Below are 15115 nucleotides of genomic sequence, written 5' to 3'. Positions count from 1 at the left end.
GCACTTCTGGAGGTCATCTGGTCCAAACCCTCTGCCAAGCAGGGCCACCTACAGCAAATTGCCTAGCACCATGTCCAGATGGCTTTTGAATATCTCCAAGGATGGAGACTCCACCATCTCTGTGGGCAACCTGTGCTGGTGCTTGGTCACTCTCACAGTAAAAAAGTGTTTACTGATGTTCAGAGGGAACCTTTTGTGTTTCTGTTTGTGCCCATTGCCTCTGGTCCTGTCACTGGTGACCACTGGAAAGAGCCTGGCCATGGTTTTTTTTGCTCCCTCTCTTCAGGTATTTACATACATTGATGAGCTCCCCCAGTCCCATCTCTCTCAGCCTTTCCTCATAGGAGGGATGCTCCAGTCCCTTAATCATCTTCACGACCATTTGCTGGACTCTCTCCAGTATGTATGTGTCTCTCTTGCACTGGACAGCCCAGAACTGGACACTGTGCTCCAGGTGTGGCCTCACCTGGAAGAGTAGGGGAAGGATCACCTCCCTTAACCAGCTGGCAACACACCAGCCCAGCATACCATTAGCCTTCTTTGTGGCAGGGGCACACTGCTGGCTCATTTCAGGGTAAAAGCTACTCTTCTTTGTAATTAATACTAGCAATAACAATTTAATTCTGGAATTTTTTCTTCTATCCTATACTTCTGTTACTTTGGAGATACTAATTCAGTTTTACAGTGAAAAGATGATGAACCCATTTAATTTGATTCAGCTGAAGGATAAAGAGCTTTCTAAACTTTTGTGTCATTAAAGCAGAAAAAAAAAATTCTGCAAGAACTCAGAAACTATTGTCAGCAAAAAAATTTTGAGTCTCCCATTCCTGAAGACATTACAAAATGAATGTAAAATTATTCTTTCCAATCAGAATATTAAGTTCTAACTACAGCATCGAGTTTTTCACAGTAATATGCAAAAAATTAAACAGTTTGATTTTCAAAATCATAGGCCGATTGTACATTTGGAAGATGTAAAAAGAGGTGAGATTGTTGTATTAACTAAGCAGATAAACATGTAAATTACTGATGCATGGAGTCTCTGTGGATGCCTGCAGGATTGTTTAATAAAAAAACTAAGCATGTTTTAAACAGATCTACAAAATAGTAACCTTGCTGCTCATGTAAATAAAATTTTAACAGGTAAATGTAGTACAACACATAAACCTACCTTATTTTTGGACTGCTGTGCTTGAAGAACTGCAAGAACTTAGGTATCATGATATTGAGTGGTCGGTCCAATACATCACTATCTAAAATTTCAGCAGAATCTTCACATATCTTCTGTAGAGCACCAAAAGCACCCTGTTTTAAAAAAAAAAAAAAACAAAAACAAACTAAACTAAAAAAAACCAACCAAAAAAACCCCTCTTCTTTCACATTCCGAAGAAAGCAAAATTTCAGGTTTTGTACAGAACAGGTAATTTCAGCACAACATAGTAAATGTAGCTAGTTAACACAGTTAACGCCAGCTAACTAAATATGGAGTTAAATTGAAAGATCCTTAAAGACTTTTTATTTAAGCACTTCATACCAGCATCTATAAGCTCTCAAGTTGGGAGTCAGTAATGGATAAGTGATAATTTTAATTTTAGCATTCAATGCTCATCTATGCAATCATATTTTTAAAAATGCTTAAAAGCTAGTTCTTACTTGAGAAATAAGAGTCCAGGTGCAGAAGTATCCAATTTAATTACATATCTAATTGCATTTCCTTTCAAGGTTTGTTATGGGCCAAAACAGAACTCTGGATATGATGGTCAATTTGAGTTTCATTTTCAAGTGTTTTCTTTTTCTTGAGAAAGAGGCACTAAACCACTACATAATAGCATGGCATCTTGGACCATTATACTTGCTCTGAAGGATTACTTTATACAAAATGCTTCACACAATTTCATGAAGACAGTATCAAGTAATTAAAATTGTGTAATCACAGATTTATTTTTTTTTTCAAATCAGACAAGGCTTTTTTTTGTCCTCATAGATCAAAACAGTTAAGTTGGTATTTATTTTCTTTCATACACACTGAACAAAACAGGATTTTTCACCCTGAAATAGCAATGACAGATTGCTTTTCTAGATTAAGTCACCATAAGAATGAACAATACTTTTAAGAGAAAATTCAGGGTCAACTCAATGATGCTGATGATGCTTAAAAGATTAGGCATCACAGACTGGTAACTTCTGGACACTTCTCAGCTGAGATGCTACAACTACCCATCTGCACTCTTATTCTACTTTTATGCAAAGAAAACAAATTTGTTTGAATGAACAGTAAGAACATGGAATGCAGGCAGAAGAAAAAGTATCAAATTTGAGCCACTGTTCTCTGAGGAGAATATATGTGCATGTATACACACACTATATATAGTGTCTACGAAAAGAGATAATCAGATTCAGAGAATAATCTTCTATTTTCTACAAGACTCCTTACCTCACAAGTATTGTAATCTTCAGAATCCAACAGGCTGCAAAGCTTTGGTAAGAGTTCAGGCCAATTCTGTAATTCCCCTTTTGAGGCAATGGTTGTTATCAGAATGCCTAAAGGAATCAGAAGGATGAAGGAAATGAGATCTCACATACCTGTACATGTTGCATACTGATTTTTGTCATTTTTCTCCTCTCAAAGATCTAACGAGTTAAGAAACTTCTTGTTTTGTTAAGAACTGACAAGCATAAAAAGAGGAAGTACATTTAATTACAAATGGTATTTGAGAAGGGCTTTGAAATGCAAAGGTGGGTTGTTCCTTCCTGCTACCATGAAGGGCTCAGATGTGAGAAATCAAGCACAAAGTAATTCCAGTTAATGAAATAATCATGCCCAAACATTGCAGGACAGCTTTGGCTCTAAGTTTACTAAACACTGTATAAATCTTGACCTCCAGTAAACACTGAGTCTCCACCTCAAGTCACCTCTTCTTTATTATGATACAAAAGCATGGATGTGGGAATCTGTCATTCAATAAACTTACAACCCAGTGGTTATGTGTTCACAACTTTACTGTGTTTACACAAAACATTAAGGACACATTCTAAGACTGAGATACCTACTAAGAGCTTACACACTATGGCAGGTCATCCAGTGATCAGCTGTAGGGGTTGGCTGATTGAGATCCAGCAAACAGATAGGTCAGCCCAAAGAGTCACTAATTCTGTTTCCAGCACATACAGAAATCCCAGGAAAAACTAATTAGGTGACAGGAACAGGGAAGGCTGCTTATAAACTAGGACTGACTTTGTATGAGTCCATTTTGCCTCAAGACAAAATGAAACAGGTAGCATAACCCGTTATGCTACTGACAGTTACTTCTAATGAGTATGAACACAGAAGAACTTGATAACTACTACAACTAGTAATCTCTGAGTGATGAAAAAAGCTTTCCTAAGCTTTTTCATTGAGCTAATCACAATATATTATTTTTCTTTGGAATAAAATGTTGAAATTCTTGTTAAATATACAAGAATATAGGACAACATTACAGAGCAAAGGACATTCTGGACAAGACACACAGTAACTAAAAGATATTTTGCATCATGTTTCTTTTGATGCAATAGACTGGAGAACCCACAAAGACAAAGGGCAAAAATGAAGACAGAGGTAAAACAATTTTACAGCTCCAGAAGTAGTTTGTATCCAGTTCTCTTCATAACTGCAACTGAATAGAAAAGATTCCCAAAAGCCTACGGAGATCTATGGAGTCTTAAAGACTGCATTTCTCCTGAATATTATGGTCCTGCAAAGAATATCAGATGCATTAATAGAAAATACTTGTTTTACTGTTGCTGAATCTTAATGATCCACTTTTTTTTAATTAAACTGAATTTCACAAAAAGAACAAAATAAATGAATTTTCTTGCCTCCTAGTCAAAGTACTTAAACTGCAAAATTGTCTCCCTAACTTAGATCTGGCATGGGTTTATTTACAGACTTAACACAGGTTCAGAAACAAACATAAGAATGAAATGCCTGGAACTCCTCTGCACTAGCATGTGACAGAAGTTATATTATAAGCCTGAAACGGGTAGGTAGTTTTGGAAAAGAGTTGGTTGAGGATCTTCTCAAGGTCCTAGAAGTGGTTTCAGAGGATGAGAAATGGTCTGACTATACTTGTAATATGTGCAAGCTTTCACAGCTGAAGGAAAGACTATTTGAAAACTACTTTAAGTGTTCTTCCAAAAGGCTTATCCCAGACAGCAACAGGTTAACCTAGGAAATACTTCCAGATGCATAGGCAAGAAGTGACCTGAGGCCACTGCCCCTTGCAACAGAGATGCATGGAGTTCAGACCATACATGTCATTATGAACTTTGCATACAGGTCTGTGGAGAAGCCATTTAACACTGTGCTAGTGTTTTTGAAACGATAAAGAGACACTTTCGTTGCGGAGAAAAAAAATAAAAATAGTATTAGACTATCAAGAGTATCAAGAGAGGCAACAGCTATAGCATTTGAAGCTTTGCAAAAGGTTTTAATAACAATGAGGAAACAGCCACACAAAATTAAGATTTAGGCACTTATGTCCATGTTAAAAGGAATCTTCATGGGCTTATAATGAGCTTCATCTTCTTTCAAATGTGAAATTTTTCCCACCCACCTGCTGCTTTATTTGGCCAGCACGAAACAGAAGACACCAGAGATTAGCCTTTGTGGCTTTCTCTGCAACACTTCAGACATAGAAACACGGACATCAGAAGAATAATCAAAGCAAATAAATAATCAATTTAGTAGCTTTCAGCTTTTTGACAGTTTTGGACTAGAGCTGACGGTTAAAACAAGCCCTTCTGATTAACATAGTAAGCTGCAAGGTTAGAAATCTGAAACTGGAAGTCTTTATAAAGACGGTCTTCTATTTGTAATGAACTTCAAAACAGTATTACAGAATCTGTTGATATTTCACTTGACAAATGTGAAATCTAATTAATATAGCAGCTGGGCTAATTGAACAGTAAACATATGAGAGAACAAACTCCAGAGGGATGGCAGAAATTGTTAAAAACAAGCATAACTGTCATGCCAGCATCTTTTATATCACTGTTTCAATTACATGCAACCCCAGTTTACAGCATCAATTCTACAATAAAAAAATTGAATATAAAGAAGCAGCAGCTATGCTTCAGTACTTTCATGCCAGTAACAGGACAAGAGGAAATTTGGGGTTCTTGGGGTGGTGTTTTGCCTCTGTATCTCCTAAAGCTGATTTTTGAACTCTTAATTCTAAAAAGCTGAATTTTGTAACAAAATTCCCCTTCATAGGGCAATCATTAGCTTTCACTTTCCTTCTGCAGGGAAGCTCTCCAGTCCCACCACTACTCTTAAACACTCAAACTATTTCCCTTGCTTGCTTTTAAGCAGGAGCTGCACTAAGGTCCTGCCCAGACTAGAGTCTCCAGAAAGTTTTAAGAACAGTTACAGACACTTCCTAAATAGATGCATTTATTTCCTGGTAAGTTTGTGGGTCCTCAACACATGCAGCTGTCTTTTTTGAGCTTCAATCCTTATTTCAATATTAGCATGTGGTGTTTTAAAACCAGTACTACACAGCACAGAGAAGTACCACTGTTACTCATTTGGGGATAAAAATAGGGAAAAGCTAAGTAAGGATACAATGATGTGTAGTTACCATTTGGTCTCAAGTCACAGTTCTAAAATCAACTCTATTGTCATGCTTATTCTCCTCAGTGAGGTGACTTCTGAGGATGGGATTAATCAGCTTGCCTCCATCTTGGCCAAAAGGTATCAGCATTTGTCTGGTTAGCACTAGATGCTAGAGACCACAAAGGAGAGTGAATGCTGCATTAAATCTCTGATGCTGTTTTGATGTACTTGCTAATCTTCCTCTCAGAATTCCAGAGATCTTATTTGCAATTGGCTCACTAAATCGATAATGCTTGAACTGCAAAAACCCGTATGCATCTCAAAGAGCAGCTCTAACTAGCATGTGCCCACTCATATGCTAACAAGGCAGCCTAGGTAGGTAGTAATATATTTACACCTAACTAGTACCAAGAGACCAGTGGGTACCAGACCAACCTCACTATTAAGACAGAAGGCAACAAGGATCCAACATTTAATTACTTCAAATGGCAGGGTGCAAAGCATGCACTAAATAGCAACTCTTATGCAAGCATATACAATTCATCAGTTGCTACTCATCTTCAGAATTCATACATGCTTGAATAATCCCTGCAAGGATCACTGAAAGCTGAAGAATAATTGAGCTACTAATCCACAAACATTTTGTAGTAGAAGTCAAAGAATAACTGCTTGAAAACAAACAACTCCCCCAACCCCCCCAGAAAACCACCCCACAAACCATCACCACCAAACTACCCTAAGACAGCAATCCAAATGGAGCTGGAATATATTCTTTAGTCAGCTCCACTGTACTCCACTGACAATTCCTATGAACAAACAAGCAAGTGTGACTCTTACAACCCAAAATTGCAAAAGTACCTGCCACTCAAAGACTTGTTTCTACTGTCATTAAGAAAATGGGACATTAACAAAATTCATAGTAGAGCAGCTTCACAAGTGACAAGACAACAGGAAAAAGCTAAGAGATGAGCATTTTTCTCTAGTCCATTGCCCATAACCCAGATGTCTGGAGACGGAATCCTACAGAAAAAGCAAACAATTCTAAAGAGCGGTAACTGGTAGATTTTTATAAGAGGAGTCAGCTGATACAAGCTGAATTTCTTTCTACATGTCACCCAGCCCCATTTGCTCTACTGTACTTAAATATATTTTTTTTTTTCTAGTTTTTTGAGCGGACAAGGAAAATTACTACAATGATTGTAGTAATTGGAGGAAATCATATTCTCAAAGAGCAGACAGAAAAGCAACTTCACCTAGAAATAAGTAAAAATAATGCAAATATACATATTTTATGGAAGAGGTGTACTAAAACAAAGTTATCTATGAAATCAGAAACTGTCACAAAAAAAAATCTCGTTGCAACTAGCCGCTCTTTAAATGTCCCTTCCAACTCAAAACACTCTATGGTTTTATGATGTTCTGTGCGTCACACTTTATCTACTGTTTTTTGACAGAAGGTGTTTAAAAACAGAAACTCATTATGTGAATGTGTTATGCATGGTATGATGATTCCCTGAAGGGATGTGTGTATGTGTCCATATCGGGGGCAGGGAGCAGGAAATCAGCCAACAGAAGTGTTTCATTGATGCAAGTGGAATACTGAAATAGTTCTGAAGTCAGACCTTTACCTTGTTCCTGTTTGTAGGTATAGAAATTGGCAGCAATTTCAGGAGATATGAACTGAATTGCTAAATCAGTTCTAAGAGAATAGGAAGCAAAAGTAAGCAAGACTTTTGTATATTCACACTAACAATAAGTATCAGCACTAAAATAGGGTGAAATTATGACAATTAACAGAAGCAAACAGTTTTAGGAGTTTAATAATTCTTTACGTCTCCAGTGCAGCTCTCACTCATATCAGTAACATTTTAAGTATGCAGAAGACAGCAATAAGAGCAAACTTACCTACAGTAGCTCTAATTAAGGGGGAGGAATCACCAATGTTATTCAGACATTCACTTTTAATGAAGTCAGTTACCCCATTGGGAAAGTTGTGAAAATGTGCTTTTACATTATTCTTCAAGATGAGACCACTCAAGGAACGTGTAGGTTCATCTGCAAAAGAAAATACTTACAGTCAATGTTCAATCAACTCATAAGAATAAGGCAGATTTCCAGAAAAATCCAACAAGATGAAAACTTTATATAGAGATAGTAATCTTAACTTCCTTATATCTCCTTCTAACTACACCCATCAATTCACATAGCAAAGCTTTTCAGGCTCAGAGTTACCTATTTCTATTTATTCAAAATTAGAATATCAGTATTACATATTGTACATTCTAAGATAAAATTTTGTAGAAAAATATAGGCAAGGAATAGATCTGAAGTCACAGGATATATGAGATTCATAAAAGAAATTGGTCAGCCAGAGACATTCAGACATTCTGATTATACTAACTGGCTTGCTGCAACTCTGATACTGTAAGAAATTGATGACAGACCTGCTTTCACCATAGTAAGATAGAGAAATGATGTAGGGACTATGCAGTAAACTCTCCACCACCTACTTCCACAGAAATACAGTGTTGAATTTTTCTATAATATATTGTAACCCCTTCAGATACCAGCTGTTCTGTTGATCTATTAAATTAATAATTGGAGAAGAAAAAAAAAAGTGTTTAAACAATGTTAACAGGTGTCATATGGTATGAACCATAAGAGAAAAGCAACCAGAATTGACCAGAACTGATTAAGAATTTAAGTTTAGGCAACAGTTTGAGTTCTCTTCACTGAGCTCTTTTTGCCTGCAAATTTCTGTAGATTACTGGGACAAGAGGAGGAACAGAAAAAGAACAGCCTAGATTTTTCACTTATATTGGAGAAGACTCATGTTTAGTTAGTTCTTCAACCAAGACCATGAGTAACTTGGTATTATTTCTCAAACATGCTGAAAGTGAGAGCTGGATGTTCTACCTAGAAAGGATTAGTTTATTGTATAAGAAATTCAAATTTACAGTTTACAGCAACCCTAATCAGCACAGGAAGCTAATTTTAATTAGCATTTTAGCCACCTGTTTGAGTTTTTTTGGATGAAGCCCTGATCTGGGCAAGAAATAAGGATGTTCAAAGTTCCTTTGTGCCATGAATTAGTTTATACATGGATGTGTTCCAGGCCTTCGAAACTATTAACATCCCAACAGAAATAAGGCTAAGCAAAATAAGAGATACAATGTTCAAATAGAAAGTGTTTTCAAACTAAAGTTACTGCATCACAACATCAAGACTCTCAGTACACCCATGATGTCTGACTGACAGACAGTAAAGACACTTTCTAGTGTGATCTGTGCTAGTTAGAACAGAAACAGCACTTCTCAGAAGACGGGGGTTTGTTTGGCTGATCAGAAATTAAAATTAATTTTAATCAACTGATTTTATTTAAGTGTCAAAACCAGACTGCCATCATATACTTAATCTTGTTTTTATGTTCATATTTCAGTTCTCCTAAAGAAGAATTATTGTTCATGCTCCATAACTATAAATGTATTGATTTACAAACAAATATGTCCTTTACATAGAATTCAGGAATTTTATAAACCAGGAAGCCACCCTATGCATACATGTTTGAAACAATTCTATAATGTCACCTACACTATAGTTTTTAAATACCCACCATCTTCTATTCGATATAAAAATAAAAGTCAGCCAGTTCACTTGCACAGCGCTGGATTTCAAGCACCAACAACTTTTCTGGGAGAACGGAGTAAGAGCAAAGAAAGGATTTACTATTTTAAATAAAAATATTAAAGACTGGATCAGTGGACAAACTTTTCTTAAACACAGAACTTGGTTGTGTGATGTGTCATTTATTACTACTATTATTACTTGGCAACTCAAATCAAGTAACTTCGTCATTTTGTTTAAAGTTTTGAAGATATTATTAATACAGATCAGGTGGAGAATGACCTAAAAAAGAAGCTCTCACTTGAACTCTTGATCAGTCTTCAGGTTTGCCTGAAATACTCTCTGAATTAAAAGTAAAATCTCCGCATCAAATCTCATGCCAATGTAGTATGTAAAATTCTGATTGCTTTATGTAACTAATCCATTGATAGGTACACACAACTTCAAGAAATCCAGTCCTCCATGATTATTAAGATTTAAAGTTGTGCCTGGTGAAGAAGGAAGCCAAAGGAGTCTTCCTTTAATTTCCACACAATTTAAAACCCTCTCAAGCCACAATAAACCATCATCGCCAGCAGCCACAGTTAGACACAGAATACAAGAGTTACTCATTCTGTATCAGCCAGCAGTACCTTCTTGGGGTGACGGAAGTCAGAGTGCCAACTAGAGTCTGATCAGAATAGGTACATTATCATGCTGGTACTCCAACATGAAAACATTAAACAAATTTGACACAATTTGCAACAGCAAAGATAAAGATACTATTAAGTTCCCTGTGTCAGAAACAGGCAGACCAGCCAGTTGGTTTAGATAAAAAGCAAGGTCACATTAAGGTGAAACTTCAGCACTATTGTTTTCTTCATTAGCTATCCTATGGTATGCAGTAGCATGAAACATTAAATCCATTCCTTTAGCTAAGATAAGAGAAAGACTGCTCCTCATAGTAAGCATTTATCACACAGACCTGCAAAGATTCCATGGGATTCATAGTTGTATTGCGTTTGTGTGACAAGATTTTGGTACCGGCAGAGGGGCTACAAGGGTGGCTTCTGTGAGAAGCTGCCAGAACCCATGTCCAACAGACCCAATGCCAGCCAGCTCCAAGATGCAGCCTCCCCTCTGGCCGAGGTCAAACCCATCAGCAATAGTTGTAGTGCCTCTGTGATAACATATTTAAGAAGGGGAACCTGTAGTGGGGGAAGGGAGCAGGATGTGAGAGAAACCCCTCAGCAGGCAGTGAGGTCAGTGAGGAAGGAGGGAGAAGAGGTGCACTGGAGGAGGGGATTCCCCTGCAGCCCATGGCGAGATGGCAGGCTGTGTCCCCCCCAGCCCGTGGAGGTGAGCAGTGGAGCAGATGTCCACCTGCAGCCCATAGAGGACCCCACACCAGAGCAGGGAGATGTCCCCGAAGATGGTCATGACTTCATGGGAAAGCCCACGCTAGAGCAGTCTGTGCCTGAAAAACTGCAGCCTGCAGAAAGGACCCATGCTGGAGAAGTTCATGGAGGACTGTCTCCCATGGGAGGGACCCCACACCGGAGCAGGGGAAGAGTGAGGAGTCCTGCCCTTGAGGGGGAAGGAGCAGCAGAGACAACATGTGATGAACTGACCCCAACCCCCATTCCCCATCTCCCTGCACTGCAGGGGGAGTTGGTAGAGAAAATCAGGAGTGGAGTTGAGCCTGGGAAGGAGGGAGGAGTGGGGGGGAAGGTGTTTTAGGATTTGGTTTTACTTCTCATTATCCTGTTCCAATTTGGATGGTAACAAGTTAAATTGGTTTTGGTTTTTTCACCAAGCTGAGTCTGTTTTGCCTGTGACCATAACTGGTGAGTGATCCCTCCATGTGCTTGTCTTGACCAATGAGCTTTTCTTTCCATTTTCTCTTCCTCATCCCACCACGGGTAGGAGTGAGCGAGCAGCTTCATGGTACTTTGTTGCCAGCTGGGCTTAAACCATAACAGTGAAAACTGCATCTCTAACGAGTGAAAAAGAACTCAGGAAGCAACAAAAAGAAGAAAAATTAAAAACAAAAAGCAAAATCAATTATCATCATACTGAGAGGCGACAAGCAGAAGTCACAAAGATGGACTTAGTGCCAAACAAATACCAACCACTTGAGCTAGAGAAGCACTACATAATCTTTCAGGCACTAAAAAACCAAAACAAACCACAACCAAAACCCATACCACACCATAGTCAAAGTCTTAATTTGAGAAAAATTTCCTGATATAACTGCACAAGGATATTTACAGAATCCAGGATGTTCAACAACTTAACAGCTACACTGTCAGAAGACAGTAATACAGATCTGGATGGAGTTCTTGCTGTAACACCAAGACTACAGGCAGGTGGCCTAAGAGCTGAGTGAGACACTCTAGTGTTCATAGACTCTGTGATAAGTTCTGTCAGCCATATGCTTCAGCCATCAAAAAAGATCACAGTCTTGCCTCCTATCTCAGTCAACCTGGAAGTATAGAGAGTTGACAAGAACATATAGTACAAGAAAAAGCAGCAAAATGAAGCAGATCTCTGGCACTTTGATATCTTTGGTGCCAAATCAGTTAATCAGTTGATGATTCCCCTCTCACATTGCCTCACTTTATAATAAAACTATATCACATAATCATAATTTGGTTCTCAGTATATTTTCAATTCTGCTGCAAAACTCTAATACTAGTTCCAGATTTTAATGGTTTACAGACAGAGCGAATAGACACTTACCCACATTACACAGATATCAATTATTTCAGGGGTACTGCAGTGCTTTTAAGAACCAGAATGTGTCCTCAAATAGTCATATTTCCTCTAATGAGGGTTTGTATGACATAGGATCATATGTGAAAGCAACAGTTTTTGTAGCTCACCTGCAAGTCCAGGTCAGCATTTTTTTCCACCATGTCTTTTCATCCTCTTTTCCTTAGAATGTAACTTCTTAGATTGCTAAATGAACTGAGCAACTGGGATGAGGGTAGCCTTTATCCATTCACAGACTGCAATATAATGATTATTAACATGGCTATATTTTGCCCTGTTACTCTTGTGATATTGGCAACTTTAAATGTTAGGGTGAGACTTTTCTAAAACAAAACTCCTCTGTCAATTTCAATCTTAAAGCTATTAAGCCTTTTTCAGAAATAAGCTGTCATTCTGTGTGTTTTAATTAGTGATATGGATTTAACATGTACAAATACAAAATGTGATAAAAATCATGACTAAGCGTCACTGTTGCACATGAAGATTTCTGATGCATTAATGACAGATTGTCTGTCTCTTAAAAGAGCTAAAAGCAAAAAAATAAGGATCTCACCAGACCAGTGTCATATGGGAAGCAGAAAATGAATAATTTTTTCCATCCTAATGTACAATAATACAGTACAGAGACACCTTCATGAGCTTCCTAGTAGAAAAAGATTTCCCCCCCCTTTTTTTTTCATGCTGGACTTTTACATAATCTTAAGTATAACACTTTTGGCTTAAACTGGTATGGTTCACTAGCAGGTTAGAAGACAGATTGACAATGTTTCAAGACATGCAGTGTAACTGAATACATAAATGACCTTGAAATGTAGTGTCTAGTCTGAAATTAATCAGTGCTCAATTGACTTATGTGAGTCATGGAAAATAATTTGACAACTGCCTAAGCTTAGGAACATCTGTAAGACACCAAAACAAAGCTGGAAATGTTCTGCTGATGCTGAGTGTTGCATATTTATTGAATAATAAGTAGCAACAGCTATGCTTCTGAAGATGATGATGTAAATAAAACTGAGCTGTGGACAATATGGGAAGGGTGTTGAACTGCTGACCAACAACTAGCTTGTTGGTTACTTAGAAAATGAGACTACATCTAAGCAGCATTGATGTGTGACCATGCTGCTCTTCCTCTTCTGAGCCATTTGAAATCCATCTTCAGTCTCTAGTTTTCACTTTCTACCTATGACTTCATCAGCCTCCTTTCTTTGGGGAGGGAGGAAAATAAGGGAAAGCTGTGAGTGCTTGCCATTTTGGAATGCTTAATGCTCCTAAGACTTACAGCTTGCCAGTCAGTATTACCTCTGATCAGTAGTATATCTACTGATTCAGAGAAGAACATAAATCTCTCAAAGTTACATAGATGCTTTTTCCTTGGAGATACCAAAATAAAAATTTGGACTATTGAATCTGTACATGCTTGAACAGCCAGTGTGTGACACTTCAGATAAAGCAGACAATCTCACTAGGAAGGAATGGTGTTGCCCAGTCCAGTGCTGCAGAGCTAAGCTGTTACAAGCTGCCTATACTGAGCTGAATGCAGACTGAAGTCATTGGTACTTATGACTATCATGGCACTGTTGCTCCTGAATACCTTTTGAAAGCAGAAGGTACAGCTGAGTAAAACCTTCATGTGGTTCTGAAGAGTGAGAATTATGTCATTATAGAAGGGGAAGAAAGGAGTTTAAAATGCTTTGCAAAAGCAGTAGTAATGCTTAGCCAGTTGTTGATATTAGCATTGAACTGTGGGATCAAGATGTGCTTTTATACGGCTCTTTAGATTCCTTTCAGTAAGGATACTCAATTCTGGAGCTGGCCAAAAATACTGTGGGTACTATTACTGGTGGTATTGAAAAATATTTGGGTTTTTTCTGGGTTCTACTCCCTTTTGGCATTAAAGGAAAGGTTTTACTTGCACATGAGAAGTGCTAATGGGCATTGCTTTATAAGGCTAGATTTGGCTTAATGAAAGTGGTCAGCTAATCAATTATACCTGCTCCAGCACTGCAAAATAACAAACACACTGAATCTGTTACATCATCCCAATGCCTCACAGTAAGTTTTGTTTCTGAAAATCTAGGAAGAGGTGGTGCTATTACTTCCTAGGAGCTATCACAGCCTAAGTCAGACACTAGCACATAGCCTCATGTGTAGGAGGCACCATTTTTTCAGGTAGGAGGCACCTCAGAACTTCACTGAAATCAAGTACTGCTTGGTGGACTGAATGCCTTTAGAAATCACACCAGCAACATTTTCCCTATCTGTAGGAAAACACCACATAGAGATGCTTGATACTGGCATTTCAAGTACACTTAGATTTGACATGAGAAACAACCAAACATCACTAAGTAGGACAGTTTGACTTAAAAAAAAAGCATACAAAGAAATATCCCTTGTGGCAGACTACATTCAGCTCCTAAGATGCACTAAGAAAAGGCTTCAAATAGCTGGCTAAATACCTCCAACTTACCCCCAAAATGTCACATTTATTGTGAGGCCAAAACTGACCTTACCCAAGACCACCTGAACTTCAGAAAAAAGCACAGCAAAAACCCCAAAAGTTTGATGATCTTAAGAATCAAGGGAAAGCCTGAAAACTTCTGTCCTTTCTCTCCACAAGCTACTTGAGAGAAAATATATTCCAAGACTTGCCCCGCAAATGCTTACAGTGAACAGCACTTTTGAAGAACCTGAGCCAATGCAATTAAGTACATGAAGACACTAGGCTAGTCAACAGGCCAAAACACTCCAAAGCTGCCTGGGAGGACTCCCAGCAAGGTACAGAACATGGACCTGCCTCCAACATACACAGGACACCTTAAGCATCTTCCTTGCAGGAGTCTGAAAACAGGTCTCTCCAGAAGCATGTTGGTCTCCTCTGGAGACAGATGAATTTGCAGATAGCAGCCCTAGACTCCTCCAAGGTAGCTACCCAAGGAGTTTTGTCGATGTCAGAGGCAGTTCCATTCCTGTTAGCTCCTTGGAACCTCTTGTAGGCATCTTCAGGAATGTTTTTGTTTCTTCTGGACACAAGTGAATTTCCAGGTAGCAGTCCCAGGCTCTTCTAAGGTAACTGCTCAAAGACCATTGTGTATCTTGAGGAAAGATTCACATGGACAAGATCAAGAGTTGCAGAGACACTGC

The 15115-nt window shown here is 38.3% G+C and overlaps 1 protein-coding gene across 7 annotated transcripts in view; it reads right to left on the bottom strand.

Moving 5' to 3' along the window:
- Positions 1-15115, bottom strand: part of TNPO1 (transportin 1) — a 78963-nt gene that overhangs the window by 34984 nt on the left and 28864 nt on the right. For all 7 annotated transcript variants that reach the window (XR_007505037.1, XM_049794756.1, XM_049794750.1 and 4 more), the window contains exons 5-7: positions 7502-7651; positions 2435-2541; positions 1172-1305 (exon numbers count right to left, since the gene is read on the bottom strand). Coding sequence is in view for 6 of the 7 variants with exons in the window: in XM_049794756.1 (XP_049650713.1) it covers positions 1172-1305; positions 2435-2541; positions 7502-7651 (391 nt within the window). In the remaining variant the exon portion in view is untranslated. The remainder of the gene's footprint in view (positions 1-1171; positions 1306-2434; positions 2542-7501; positions 7652-15115) is intronic.

The sequence above is a fragment of the Accipiter gentilis genome, chromosome Z (assembly GCF_929443795.1).
Source record: "Accipiter gentilis chromosome Z, bAccGen1.1, whole genome shotgun sequence".
NCBI classification, from domain to species: Eukaryota; Metazoa; Chordata; class Aves; order Accipitriformes; family Accipitridae; genus Astur; species Astur gentilis.
This window is presented reverse-complemented; position numbering and strand designations above follow the sequence as displayed.